Genomic DNA, 14,262 nt, shown 5'->3' with positions numbered 1-14,262 from the left:
GGTTTGTGCAAAAAATTGTATGTTCGTGAAATCATTCTAAAACAAACATGCATGGTGCAAGGGTAAACCAGATTAATCTTGATTTCACACAACAAATAAGAAGTGAATCTGATTGCCCAGGTAATAGTAAACTTCACACAGCAAATATAATATATATTAGAAGATCTTCAACTTCTGCACAACTGTCTCGTTACAAATTATTCTTTACTCTTTTTTACCTCGTCATGTGTCATAAATGCTAATGTTCTTTACATGCACAAGAGACTAACCTTATGTAGGATGACTTCGTGGTCTTTATAACAATAGGATTCAAAGTTTTCACGAAATAATAAAACAGTGAGCAACACAAGGTGACCCACACAATGTTTACGTGTCTGTGTAAACGTTAGAGCGAGCACCAACACCAACAGCCTTATTACAAAAAAAGTTTATGGAGTGTTGATTATATGGCCGCTTAATCTGCTTACTGGTATGTAAAACAGCAAAAACTGATGACAATAAATGAAAATGTACTGTATTTGTGAGGATAAACTGGTACAGTTAATAAACGTCAATACTACACACGAACAGATATTGCCTGAATGCTAATATTTGATTAGTCATCCACTCGTCTGATATTAACATCAACACATACAATAATTCAGGCAGGAAAAGATGGGAAAAGACATATGGCTCGGGAATTAAACATTTACGCTTTTAATTATGCATATTAATATATTACTGGATGCTAATAGATAGTGCTTACTGACAGTGAGAGTTTGATCAATAGCCGTTCACAACTATCAATATTTTCACGAGAGTACAAAGAGTACACGTTTCAGACCCCACCCCCCCTCCTAAGTGAACAAAGGGCCCGGCCCTTGTAATGCTTCAATATGATAATCTAGGAAGCCCCTGACTTTCGTTCCAATTCAGTGCCTCACCCCCCACCCCCCGTTCCCTTCAATCTCCGCTTATCAAAAGTTGTATCATACATTACATACACTAAGAACTATATCTCAGTTTAGTCTTCACAGGCTCTGGCTGGGACATGGAAGCCCAGGTGTATTTCCAGCTGCCAGAAAACATGAGCAGCTTCACTCCAAGCTTTACTGGATTCAAGTGAAGCACTGCTGGGGCTTCTTCATTTCTTACTCTGCAACAACACTTCAGATAACAACTACAGACTACATCCAGGCAGCCCAGCGCATGTTCTTGGCCTAATTGATGGAAATTTTTGTTCATAATAGTCAGTAAGTACCTCTTGATCATCATTTTTAAGATAAGAGCTGCACCTCTGGGTTCTCCTTAATGGTATTTGACTGTGTAATTGTAAATTTTTGCCAATGTAAGTACAGTATCATCTTTTGTGTACTTAAATTGTTACAAAACAGTTAATAATTACATGCGAGATGGTGGCCAATAGGGCTCCCATTGAGTGTCCTCATAAGTTAGACATCAAACCATTTTCAAGTCCTTGCAAGATGTCAAATTGCAATTGAGCTCCTGAGCTGTTACCCCAAGCAATTTCTTTTATTCTGTAAATCCATTTTCAATGTTTACAATAACTTCCCTAAATTCTTCATTATTCGTGTCTTAATTAATCAGTGTAACATCATGCACCTTTCCCTTATTCTAGTTCAAATATTGGACAAGTTGGTCAATCTTTATATCCAATTTCGTTTTTCCTAAATTGAAAACTTGCACTGTTTATATACACACCATTCCATTACCTATTCTATGTCAGACAACGCTCCCTATGCACTTTTCTAAACAGACTCTAACAGTAAGGATCATACTGACATCACTGCAGCTACACTTAAGTTTTTCTTGTTCATAATACACATGCATTGGCTGTGATTTTCTTACATTATAAATCATTAATATTCTAACATACACACAATCTAATACCCCAGCAGGTAGTAGATATACAATAACAAGACACTCTCCTTAGTATAACAAAGCACTTAGTTCACCCAGTCACATATCATCACACCTGGCACATCAAAAGTCTAGTGTATCAGTTCACCTCTCATCATTCCTCTTGTTCTTTCTTCCCCTCCAGCAGTCTTACCATATTTCATGTTTTGTCAATATTCGTCTTGCACCTACCAGTACTGTATGTTTAATTCTAATCTGTCCTGTCTTCATCAACACCCAGCAGAATCACAGTTAACTCCTAATACTATTGTATCATACAGTGAAAGCTCTATTTAGCAGACTATATGTAGAGAGAAGTCCGTTATGTGGAAATTTCACTCTACCTTGCTATGAACACATCAAACATGCTGTGGTATAATTTATAAGTGAAACGGAACAAAATTGTGAAAAGTTTATCAAAACTCTTTGTAATAAATACAGAAGTACTGTACTGTGCCATATTTGTATAATTACATAGATTACTTAATTCATTTAGTCTAAAAGGAGATTTGGTATTGACTTGTCCTCTGTTCTGTATACTAAAGCTTCTAAGTTCATATTATCTTAAACAATAAAGAGTTTAGTAATTCTTTTTTGTATTATCAGTCACAATCCTACAAAATATTTCACTAACAATACTAGCAACAATATATATTCCTATAGTCATTGCCTACTGGTAAAATCCTAACTTGTATACACACTCCAAAAAATTATCTTCGAGGTGTGGGGTATGATACATGTCAAAATGAACACTGTGATTGCTGTTGTCTTGGTAGGGTTGACTAAATCTTTCGTCCATTGTGTCATATTGTCAAGCACAAATTCTTAAGATACTGTTTGGAGTGAGTGTACAGTCCTAAGATTACTTGTGAAATTAACACTCTTCTACACCTTATACTGATTACAATGTATAAATCAGGGATACAGTGAAACCTCTATTTAACCTATTGATAGTCAATTAATTTAATATAAGTCGTACTCAAACAGTCAAAGATTTTCCATTCTTTTTGTTGGCTAAAACAAGCCCAAAGAACTCCCAAAGTCATATGGTAACTGCCCAGGCAGTCAGGCATTGCCATGCATGCAGTGTCCTTTCAGAGGTGCCAGCATATCTGCTACCACTTCCTTATGTTATTTACTTCTCAATATAACTACAGTATAAAATTAGTTCTATACATACAAGAAGTACACTGGAGGCACAAAGTTGCGTCAGATAGCATCCTGAAAGTTTTCACTGGGAAACGTGGCAACACCACAGTGTGGAAGGTGAGAAAATGGCATTCCTCCCTTCACCACACACACACACTCAACCTTGTCTCTGTTTTTACAGCCTCCAAACACTCACCTATTTATAGCCATGGGTTGCCAAGCCATATAAAATGAGTTATTCTACAGATCTGGAGCCATAGGAGCCCTTAGCAAGCCTACAGATCCCTAACTTGACATGACGTAAACTATGTCAGTGACCAATTAGCGTACAGCAAGGGATGACATAATACATTTTCACACACAGGGTGGTAGAACTGTGGAACGGTCTACCACACCAAATAAAAATATTGAACCTATCACACTGCTCAGAAAATAAATATCCCACTTTATTATTACAATTTCTTCAGGTAAACTTCTATGGTACACAACCTCAGCTACCTTCACTCTCAACACTTTGCTCTTCAGGCTGGTCTGTTTGATCATCAACTTGGCAAGTTTGTGGTGGATTCTCTGCTCTGAGGGCCTTCTGTTTCTCCTCCCATCTCTCAATGGCAGAATTTGGAACTTTGTCGTAGGTTTTCTTGAGTACAGCACCACTAAAGTCAAACCCGGGATTCTGAAAACAAATTTCCGTTTAGGTAATTACCTCAAAATATTATTTTGCCTGCCAGGCAAGTACTGGGCACACGAACATGAAAAATTGCCCGGCTCCTAGTCAGGTACTGCTAATATGCACAGCCTGGGATACAGATACCTCAAAGCTATGGCCAAATAATAAGGAGAATTGCAAACCAAGTGTGGTAAGTAGATACAAATGACTTAAACAATAGGATAAAAATATTTATATGTACGTATCTGTTTATATCCTTAACTTACAAACACAGCATATAAAGAAAATCTTGACATCCACACTGATTCACAACAGATGTGTGAGTTTGAGAGTGTCCTTATGGTGACTGGCAGGACACCTAAATGTAAATGATAAATTTTACATATCAGACAAAGGTGTAATGTAGTCACTGAAAAAAGTCCTACGAGTCTTCCATCCCGACCATGAACCTGTGAATCCGACACATCACAGAGTGCACCATCCATGGGCCAAACAATGTGTGATGTCTTGGATTCACATGTTCATAAGTCATAGGGCTCATGGATGGGATAGAGGGCTGACAGAACTCTTTTCTGCAACTATCATATTAGACAAATGATGGTTAAAGAAATCTCATAGCATAAGAATAGGGCAAACACAAGAGAGAGAATACAAACGTTTGCTGAATAAGAACAGTGGATATTACATGTTTAGGAGGGAGATAGGAAGAAACTGGTTCACAAATAGGGTGGTGGACGAATGGAACAAGCTTAGCAACTTTGTAGTAAGTGCGGGAACTCTGGAAAGTTTCAAAAGGAGACTAGATAGATTCATGGATGATAGAGTGGTAGTAACTCTCGACAGGAGCTGCCATGCACAGACCAACCGGCCTATTGCAGACTCCTTATTTTCTTATGTTTCTTATGTTTCTATGTTAACTTCACTATTACAGAGAACTAGTTGATACACACTCTCAACTCACATCAATCTGGAATCGCTCAAGATCTAATTTCTTCCTCATCTCCTGGGCGGTCCAGGGGTCTGCCAGAAAATCATCGGCCAACAGTCCCTCCCAAAGCGTCTCCTTGCTGCATGCATCAGCTTTTGACAGAACTATGTGTAATATTTTCTTGTCCTCCAAGGTCCACACAGTCTCATCTGTCCTCACTACTGCATACAATTTTCCCTAGGGTTAAGAAGAATTGTAACTACATTTTATTACATACAGTACTGTACAGTATATAATTTTTTTTATTATCTTGATAATGACACGATAATTCTAAACTCACAACTACCCAACAAATTCTTTTATAGTCTTTCATTTGTCTATGTGTTACAAACCTTACTACAGTACCAACTTTATGGGTGAAACAAGTACTGTACAACAAATCTATAAACAATGGTAGTAAAGTTACTGTATTGTGCAGTCATGCAGAGTGAGACTAAGTGAGTCAAGATGTCTAAATTGCTTGATGCTTCATAGTGTCTCACTCTGATCACTAATATGATTTATGACTGGAGGAGATTGGTGTTATAAAGTGGACTGGTGAAAGGAAATCTAAATCTATTTTAATATCTAAAACTACATATCAACAATATGGTTTTAAACTACTGCCTATACTTTGGACAGACAAACTCTTGAATAAAGAAAATTTTCATCCCATTTATTTGGAAATTGATGAAGGTCTCTGAATACTACTTGATGAAGTTTACTGGAGTGTTTTCTATACATTATAAAATGAGAGGAAAGAAGCATACAAGTAAGAACTATTACTTGAACTCAGTGATGGAATTTTCTTGGATGGAATGGTAGGAGGAAGGAAGTGAAACAAAATCATGGACATAAGCCATGAAAGAGTTGACAATCATAGTAAAAGCACTGATATTTTTAGTCACAAGATGGATAAATATATTTACATACTTCTTGATTACACTAAAGTACCTGTATAGATTCTTTTAAAATTACCATACTTGTTTTGCTTACCTCAATAATCACTTTATCCAGGACTACCACCTTAATGTGAGATGGTTTAACAGTGACCTGGATAAACTTGGACTTGGTGCCTGCAGGTATGTCCACCTCAGCATGGACTTCAGCTACTGTCTGCCACCACCTGCCCCATGGTGCTTTATACGGGACAATCCCGCTCTTTTCGTCAAAGTTGGTTTCTACATAATCAGGCATGTTCTCTGAGCTGTGTTGAAATGTGGAGATGAAGTAATTCAATCTGCAAATTGTTTTAGTTTTAAACACTGGCATATGATTTAGACTCCCCAAACACCGTCTTATGAGGATAGTCGTATGCTAGTGTTTACAAAATAACTACCAAGTAGGTTCGGTTGTTTTAGTTATGTTTTTGAATGTAGGAAATTTGGGCCACAGACATTTAGTTGAGGCAAGGGTGGTTAGGACCTAATCTAACCTAACCTAACCATGGCCACAGCAAACATTCGGTGGCCCAAATGTCCACTCACCATATATTTCCCTTACTAACAACCTTGACACTCCTTGGGTGACCTCCTGGCCTCTACAACCCCATACAGTTATGACATATTTACACCAGTAATCAATTCTCCATCTGATATACTTAAAAAGACAAACAGTAACAGTAACTAATAACATTAAGTTATCATTTCGTCTAGACTTCATAGATAAGCAACATAATTTGAACAATTTAACCTGTTCTAAGACACATTATATCATGAAAGGTGTATAGAGCAACGGTACTTACTAAACACTGGTTAATTGTCTCCTCTGGTAGAAAAGTCAAGAAATTTCTGCGTTGCTATGGCTGCCTGTGAACTGTGATGCCTGTCTCCCTGTGCTAGGCTGACTCTGACTCTGTGACGTATCATAGAAAACGGAAATTTAATCAACTATAGCATTAACAAAATATAAAGTCAACCTGATATAACCTTAACCTAACATTAATTTAACAATTTACGTAATATAATGTTTAATTAACCTAACATAGCGCTAACCTAATGTAACCTTAACATAATCTTACCTGATATAACCTTAACCTAACATTAATTATACGGTTCAAGGTTAAATATTGGTGTGGTCAAGGTCTAGAACATTAAATGGATCACCTGAAGAATAGCTATCCCAGCTTTTTCACCTAAAGATTAACAACTCCAGCTTAATTCATCTTAAGATTAGTCACACCATCTTATTTCGCCTGAATATTAGGCAATCCAGCTTATTTCACCAGAAGATTAATCACCCTGGCTTATTTCATCTGAAAATCAGGCACCTCAGCTTATTCCATCTTAAGTAATCTCCAGGAGAGGGGTGTGTGGGGGGGGGTGGAGGGAGGTGAGAGGGGTGGAGGTGAGAGGGGTGTGTGGGGGGGTGGAGGGAGGTGAGAGGGGTGTGGGGGGTGGAGGGAGGTGAGAGGGGTGTGGGGGGTGGAGGTGAGAGGGGTGTGTGGGGGTAGGGGAGGGTGAGAGGGGGGGTGTGTGGGGTGGAGGGAGGTGAGAGGGGGGTGTGTGGGGGGGGTGGGAGGGTGGGGGGGTGGAGGGAGGTGAGAGGGGGAGGAGACCAGACGTAAACAAACAAGATGGCCTCAGCGTAACGTAGAGATAGCAACAAGGATCATCCAGGTTAATTGTGGGTTTTATGGCCCTCACAGGATGATGGTGGCCCAGCTGCTGGTGTACCATGAGAGAGGCGCCCCTCGAGAACATGATCACCGCCAAAATAATGAGGATTTTGAGGAATAAAGTAGTTTTAACGGTGTTATTGTTGGTGGGAGTGGCCTACTGCTGTCTGTCTCTCTGGTCCGAGGTAGGTGATGTGACTTCCAGGTTTTGTTGTTATTATCGTATCTACTTCAACCTAGGTCTCTTTTATTGACAGATTATCATAGTGCTTGGTGAATCATGTTTTGTTTTTGTCAATTGAGGTATATTTGGTCATGATGTAGTGCAGGAAGGGAGTGTTGAAATGAGATGAAAGTTGAAACAAAAGAAATGATATTGGTGTGTGTCTCTTGGGTTAATTTCCGTTTCTCCATTTACTTCCTCAGGTATTTTCTCTATAGTTATGAGTTAAATGACTATGTAAGTTGGGTTTTGAAGAAGACGTGTATTGTTGAGTAGAAATAAAAGATGAAACCATATTGTCATAGAATTGAGGTTACTAATTTATTTAAGTTTTACAACTAATCTCATATCTGAATTGTTTATGTAGATGAAAAGTTTTCTTTATAACTATAGAAATACATTGTAGGACTGTCATAAAACATTGCCATATTATCTCCAATTTTCTATGAATTTCAGTCATGGTGATGTATGTTTACTTTCACTTGTGTGTGGCTCCAGCATATTGAAACAAACTATCACTGAAGTGTCAGATGTTGGCAAGAATGAACCATTGGACATTCCCGAAAGTGACAAAGAATAATATTGAAAAAGTACAGGTATCACTTGAAGATTAGGTACCCCGGTTAATTTCACCTGAAAATTAAACATCCCAATGCCACCAGGAGGGGTTAGGTTAGGTTAGGTCTGGTCTGCAGCAGGATGTTTCATCATCATGTGAAATGAATTAGAGAGCTTAAGGGGCACAACACTTTAATGTAGTCAAAACTCATCTGTATGATAATACTTTACCATTCTTAAGCACCTAAACTGTCTATTTAAAAGATTTCTTGTACAGTATTGAGAAACTTGTTCCTTACCTCAATAATAGCGCTTATCCGCCCTGGGAATTGTAATTTAGATATATTTTACATGGAATTCCCTATAGTACAAGATATTAAAAAAAAAAGAATCTCACTACCACTACCCTTCATTATGGATAAAATCATATTGGGAGATCTGTATTATATTGACTTTTTGTTTAACTCACACAGAACACTATCGGTCCTGATGAGAGCGAGGTGGAGGTTTCAGGAAGGGTCGAGTTCCACTGGGGTCCTGACTCTTCAAATGGAACATCTAATGACAAGGTCACTACCTGTAGAAACTCAGTACAAGGGAAAGTACTCCTGGCCGACGATCAAGGTAAGTGAATGTTGGTGCTTTGTTTAGTAGTATGCCAGATAATGTAGTCACTGTACAGTACTGTATGTGCTTTTACCACTGCTAGTGAGTTGAGCATAATGGTCTATATTTTGTGACTGGATTTTTCAGTGAGTGTTTCTCTAGGCATGTGATAACCCAGTTGACTGGTCAGCGATTAAGAAAGGATGCTGGATACTTAACATTCTGGATTTTCAAAAACTAGACCCAAGATCAGGTCCCTTAAGACTGTTAACTATCAAGATGAAAATTTCAGGTTATGTGTGTCATAGAGTGGACCGCTTGAGCACTGGCTGTTGCAACATTGCAGTTGATACGACCCGCCGTTATGCTTGTGACACTTGCAATGCCCATGGGTGTTGTGCTATCTATGAATATTGTGTGTCCTGCTGTCTGCATCCTGATAAGGTGAGGATCATGGGGTTAATCATTTATTGTAGTATAGTAGTAGTATTCATTTGTCCTGTGTAAGTTAACTTTTCATATAATTAAAGTATCTACACTGCTGTTTATCCATTTATTCCACTTGACAACTTTTTTCAGTGTCTTATGGTAGGGTTTTATTTTTGTATTTTGTATTGCTGTAATTTTATTCTTATTGCATTTATGTACTTTCAGAAATCATTACTAAAGAAGGTTTTGGGTCAAATTAGTGAGAACAGTCCACTGTACGCATCAGTGTCTGACCACTTTGAGCTGTGCCTGGTGAAGTGTCGCACATCTAGTCAGTCAGTGCAACACGAGACCCTCTACATTGATCCTCGAGCCAAGCACTGCTACAGCCAGGGCCCCCCACCACTCAGTAACAATGAAACATGAGGAAAATAAGATTGTGTAGTTTGGACACATTAGGGGCAATGTCATTTTAATATGCTTCCCAATACAAAACCCTTCACACAGACCCCAGGAGCTCAGCACTCCTACAGTCAGTTTCTCTGTCTCTCAGCAGCCAGAAGAAAATGAGGTTGTGTAGTTGAAGGGTCTTGCTATTTTAAAATGCTTCCCATTACCACCATTGTTCATAATCCGTTTTTTACAGTTCAACTCGATGAAAAAGTGTGGGAATGGCTGTGGAATGATACTTATGCATATAGTGTTATGTAGAAAACAAAGAATTTTCATTAGAAAATTTTTTCAGTTATAGAATTGGTTGCTATTCATTAATAATAAGAAAAAATTATATATTTAATTGTCTTTTATATAACAAAATAAAAATATTGCACAATGATACAAGAAAAACTATTAGTTAATATTACTCTATATTATACTTATAGTATCTATATTTTGAGAACTTCTTTAAATTTCATTGATAGCTGTATTTGACCATACAACACGTGTGTGAATTGATGAAACTTTGGTATATTTTGTCTATATATTATGAGCAGCAAGCTTATATAATGACATATACAGTATATATATTTATATACAGTATGTGTACTGTATTGTAGTAATCAATATTTCAGCAATTTTTTTCTATATCTCGGTGAAGTATAGTGGCACGGTGGTACAGGTAGAATTATTTTTTCACATATCTTGGTTATTGTCAGTAAGGTATTGAAACTAATTATGCACCTTAAATCTCTGCATTATCTCGCTTTGTTTTACTTATGTCAATCAGTACAGCATCTCAATCTTTCTAAGAGTTCTTGTCTCTGTTTACCGGCCTTACTTCATTCCCTACTATTTTATGGGAGGACCAAGTACACCACACTTCAGTCATAGGTTGTTGTACTGTACTGTACAAGTTTCCTTACCCCATCTCATCCTCTTAGTCATTTCTTACAACATGCAAGGAATATGGAGGTTTGAAGGGAGTCTAGGGTGGAGTAGTAGTGTGTTCCTTTAGCTAAGTCCCTCAGTACGAGTCCTCCCACACTCCTCTCATCCACTGAATTATAAGTCCCTGGTCATTCCAAGTTACATATTACATACTCAAAGATTTAACATTGGCATTTGAATCACTTGACTTTTTTCTTGTAATTCCTAATCTCTTTTATTTTACTTTTTAATAAAATAGGCAGTTTATATATTGTAGAGAATGTGTGCGTGCCCACTGTGTCGCCAGATCTAGTTTCATGTTTAATTTTGCTTTTGACATAATCAATGACTAGAAAAATAACCATGTTGAGTATAAAAGTTTTGCTTACGTTCTTAATTTAAAGTCATACAATTCAAATCCACTTTTATACGAGTCATTTAAAAACAAATATATTCCCCTTTGAGGAGTTAAATCAATGTAATGTAGAAGACTTTGTTGTTGTTAGTTCATACATTATTTGTTCTGCCTTGCACAGTTTATAAGTTGGAAACCTTCTAAGGGAATTCTTATGGTAGTGTTGGGCCATCACGCACACAGTGGGCACCTCCGTTGATAAAATATATTAATATGTACCCTGTAATCTGCCTCTCTGGGGCTCAGACTCACAGCTTCTGGGTTTAGTGTCTTGAATTTAACCATACAAGTTGTAGAAAATTTTCCAATCATGTTATAATTGTTTTACTGTAAGGTATGTATTCTATAATCCATATTAGATGTTGTGACAGCTAAATCTTGACCAAGTTTGATGAAGCTGTACAGCAGATTGTTATTATAATACTGTTTTAGAGAGCAGGGATGCAGCAGTTGGTCAGTAAGTACAGTATATTGATACAGCTGTCACCACTGTTAACCTATTTTAAACATTCTGTACTGTATTTAATTTTTACTAAGTTATTTTTAGTGTACTTTTATCCTCTGACTTTTACATATTTTAACATTTGACTTCAATGGAAATGAGTCACCATTTTATTTTTAGATTTTATCATATTAATAAATGCTTGAATCATAACATATTTTAATGTACAGTATATTGATTCATTAAAGTAAAGAATAGCATCAGAACAGTGATATGCAGGTCTGAGGTTGGAAGAGTAAAGGATTGGAGCCACAATTGGTAACACCACTTAAATTCATAATAACATACAGTAGTAATGTTTCTGGAGACCACTGACAGGATTTTTGTTTTTGTTTTAAACTGAAGCATGGAGCAGTAAATGTTATCAAGACATATATTGTAGACACTCCTGTCTATCAATCAACCATACTCTGCTCCCAGCTCAACAAGGTGTTAGAGCTGCACCAATTAATTTAAGTTAGAGAGACTCGGCTACAGGTAGATAACAAGTGAGGAACAAACTGGTAGTGGACAGCAAAGGAAGAGATAAGTTAGTAAAGTGAATGTTTATGACTGTGTTTACCTCTCTTCCCTAATGTGAGGCTTTTTGAAAACAGATAACAAAGTTCAGTGTGTACTGTATACCAGTTTATTCATACATACTGTACTATGCTGTTGTGGTGAGTGCTGGAGTATTGTACTTTAATTTTATTGTTAACCTCAAAATTTGGCAGCAGTTATTGTGTTCCGAACAGTTGTGACACCAGATGATGTATTTAGTGGATGTTCAGTTGTATTGAAAGTAAATTTTAGAGAATAATTGTGTCGCCTGTAGCTCGTACCACCACTTAAAAGAGGCTGTCCCATATAAAATTTCTGAAAAAAATTCCTGTTTCTTACAGCTCCTGAAAACTTCACTTGTCAAAGGCTCAACAGCAGTACTTTAAGAATGTGCAAAAAAAAAAAAAAAACATTGTGCATGTTGGGTACTTTTATATTACATAACCCAGTTTACGCACAAATTCTCTCATTTTGTACATCTTTAATAACTTAAGGTTCATGCATAGACTTATCATAACATCATTCATTGTAAAATGTATGTGATGAATAAATGTGCAACTTTAAGAAATGTAAATGTTTTATGTAACTTTATCAGGGCATTACAAAAATATATTGATGAATATTATTGATGTTAATTGACTATGGCTGACAGTTGACTGCAGCAAATATAATTTTAACTTCCATGTTAGTACAAAATACAAAGGATTCAGTGTTTAGCTCTCATCTTCTACATTTAATTTCTGTATTATTCAAACATGAAGTTAACAAGTTACAGGGAAGACCCAAATTTGTATGTTTTAAATTACTGTATTTTTTGGGTAGTTATGCCAGATGTGTGAGTCATGTAATCAAGTGTGTGCTGTGGATGTGCATTAGGGCACTTGTCCCACACTTGGACCAACCCCAGCCAAATAACTTGCATTTATAGTTTCTCAGCAAAAGTTATCAATTTTTTTTTATGATTTGGAGTTAGTGATTATTCCTATGATCTCCCTCTCTCTAAGGTTTATGGTTCAAGAAGTTGAGTCATAGGCCTATAATGCAAACTTTTGAACAGAGCTAATTGAGAAGTTGGGCTTTATGACAGCAATCACATTATGGTGAACTTTGCTAAGTGACCCAGTCAGTCCTCAGACATTGTGCTTTAGAAACTACCACATCCCCAGTCCACAGCTGCTACAATTAATCAGTACTGTATGAGCTGAAAAATGTTCCAGGTGCTATCTTAATAGCTGTCAAAGAATTTTGTATGGTGAACAATCAATTGAACAGCTACTCTGGTCACTTGTGGATAAACAAAGGATTTGTAAGATTTTCCCCCACACAACTTCTGTACTTCTCTCTGTCACCATGAAAGGTGTTGCTGTAATTAAAACAATTGACCCTCGAGAAGTTCTGGTTTAAGTATATTGGGACAGGGACAGATGGATAGCCACCTCCATGAAGGATTGGAGGATGGCACACAGAGGTACAGTTCTGTAATCCATATTCCCTCAGTAGACTCTGTGCTGTCTATTGTTATATATAGTGCAACAGAAAATTATAAAGCTGAGTGCTCTGTATGCAAACTAACTCTTGGTCTTATTTAAGTGAAGAATAATGACTGCTAGTAAGTCTGTTTCAGAATATTTGCCTCAAAGCATGTGTGTGTACTTTGCAAAATATTTTTATTACCCTGAAATGTACATTATTGTATATTACACAAAGTTAAGGAAATTTGTTTGTTTTTTTAAGACATACATACCAGTATATGTACCAGGTATATATGGATCATAGACATTAGATAAGCTAATAGTAAGAGGATAAATGGTGCACACAGGAAGGAATTAACTTATAGAAAAGGAATATAGAGTTCATGTGTGTGTGTGTTGTAGGTGAAGTGTATAGAGAAGAAACAGTAAGGCTTGGAGGGACAATTTTCTCATCTACCCACGGGCACAAAACCTCTCCCACTAATACTGTGTGGAAAGACTAGGTTGAGAATTATATATAACTGAGCATACAGTATTACAAAATCCCTGTTGGACTTACAGTGTATCCTAAAAATAGTGTAAGACAGTTTTTTTTTTCCCCACAAAGGTGAATTATGTTTATTTCAAATATTGTACAGTAGTTAGTTGGGCAAAGTAAAGAATTTCTGAGAAACATTCGGTAACCTAAATATGTGACTAAAATTATATTATTCAGTACCAGAAAATAATGTTGGAAAGAAATTATGAAAGTGGATGTACTGTACTGTATAACAACACGAGTAAATTGCTTTATAGCTTCAGTTATGGACACTAGATTGAAGCTATACCTGTCTATCTCTTTCAACAAAAA

General features: G+C 36.9%; 2 protein-coding genes across 3 annotated transcripts; one reads left to right on the top strand and one right to left on the bottom strand.

The window, feature by feature from the left end:
- Positions 1-2,298: 2,298 nt before the first annotated feature.
- Positions 2,299-6,561, bottom strand: LOC121860791 (nudC domain-containing protein 2-like). 2 transcript variants are annotated; one of them, XM_042358169.1, is made up of 4 exons: positions 6,430-6,561; positions 5,682-5,925; positions 4,680-4,883; positions 2,299-3,724 (listed from the first exon to the last, which is right to left on the bottom strand). In XM_042358169.1, exons 2-4 carry the CDS (start codon positions 5,880-5,882, stop codon positions 3,539-3,541), a joined length of 591 nt encoding a protein of 196 aa, XP_042214103.1. In that variant the 5' UTR covers positions 5,883-5,925; positions 6,430-6,561; the 3' UTR covers positions 2,299-3,538. The 2 variants fall into 2 exon arrangements, with proteins under 2 accessions (XP_042214103.1, XP_042214104.1); XM_042358170.1 differs by having other exon boundaries at positions 5,682-5,892; positions 6,430-6,556.
- Positions 6,562-7,239: 678 nt separating this feature from the next.
- On the top strand, positions 7,240-13,656 carry LOC121860790 (SREBP regulating gene protein-like). The gene is made up of 4 exons (XM_042358168.1): positions 7,240-7,487; positions 8,557-8,707; positions 8,982-9,133; positions 9,344-13,656. The coding sequence occupies exons 1-4, from the start codon at positions 7,362-7,364 to the stop codon at positions 9,542-9,544; spliced, it is 630 nt and encodes a 209-aa protein (XP_042214102.1). The 5' UTR covers positions 7,240-7,361; the 3' UTR covers positions 9,545-13,656.
- Positions 13,657-14,262: the final 606 nt, after the last annotated feature.

This window comes from Homarus americanus, unplaced genomic scaffold (genome assembly GCF_018991925.1).
Source record: "Homarus americanus isolate GMGI-L3 unplaced genomic scaffold, GMGI_Hamer_2.0 scaffold23617, whole genome shotgun sequence".
NCBI lineage: Eukaryota > Metazoa > Arthropoda > Malacostraca > Decapoda > Nephropidae > Homarus > Homarus americanus.
This window is presented reverse-complemented; position numbering and strand designations above follow the sequence as displayed.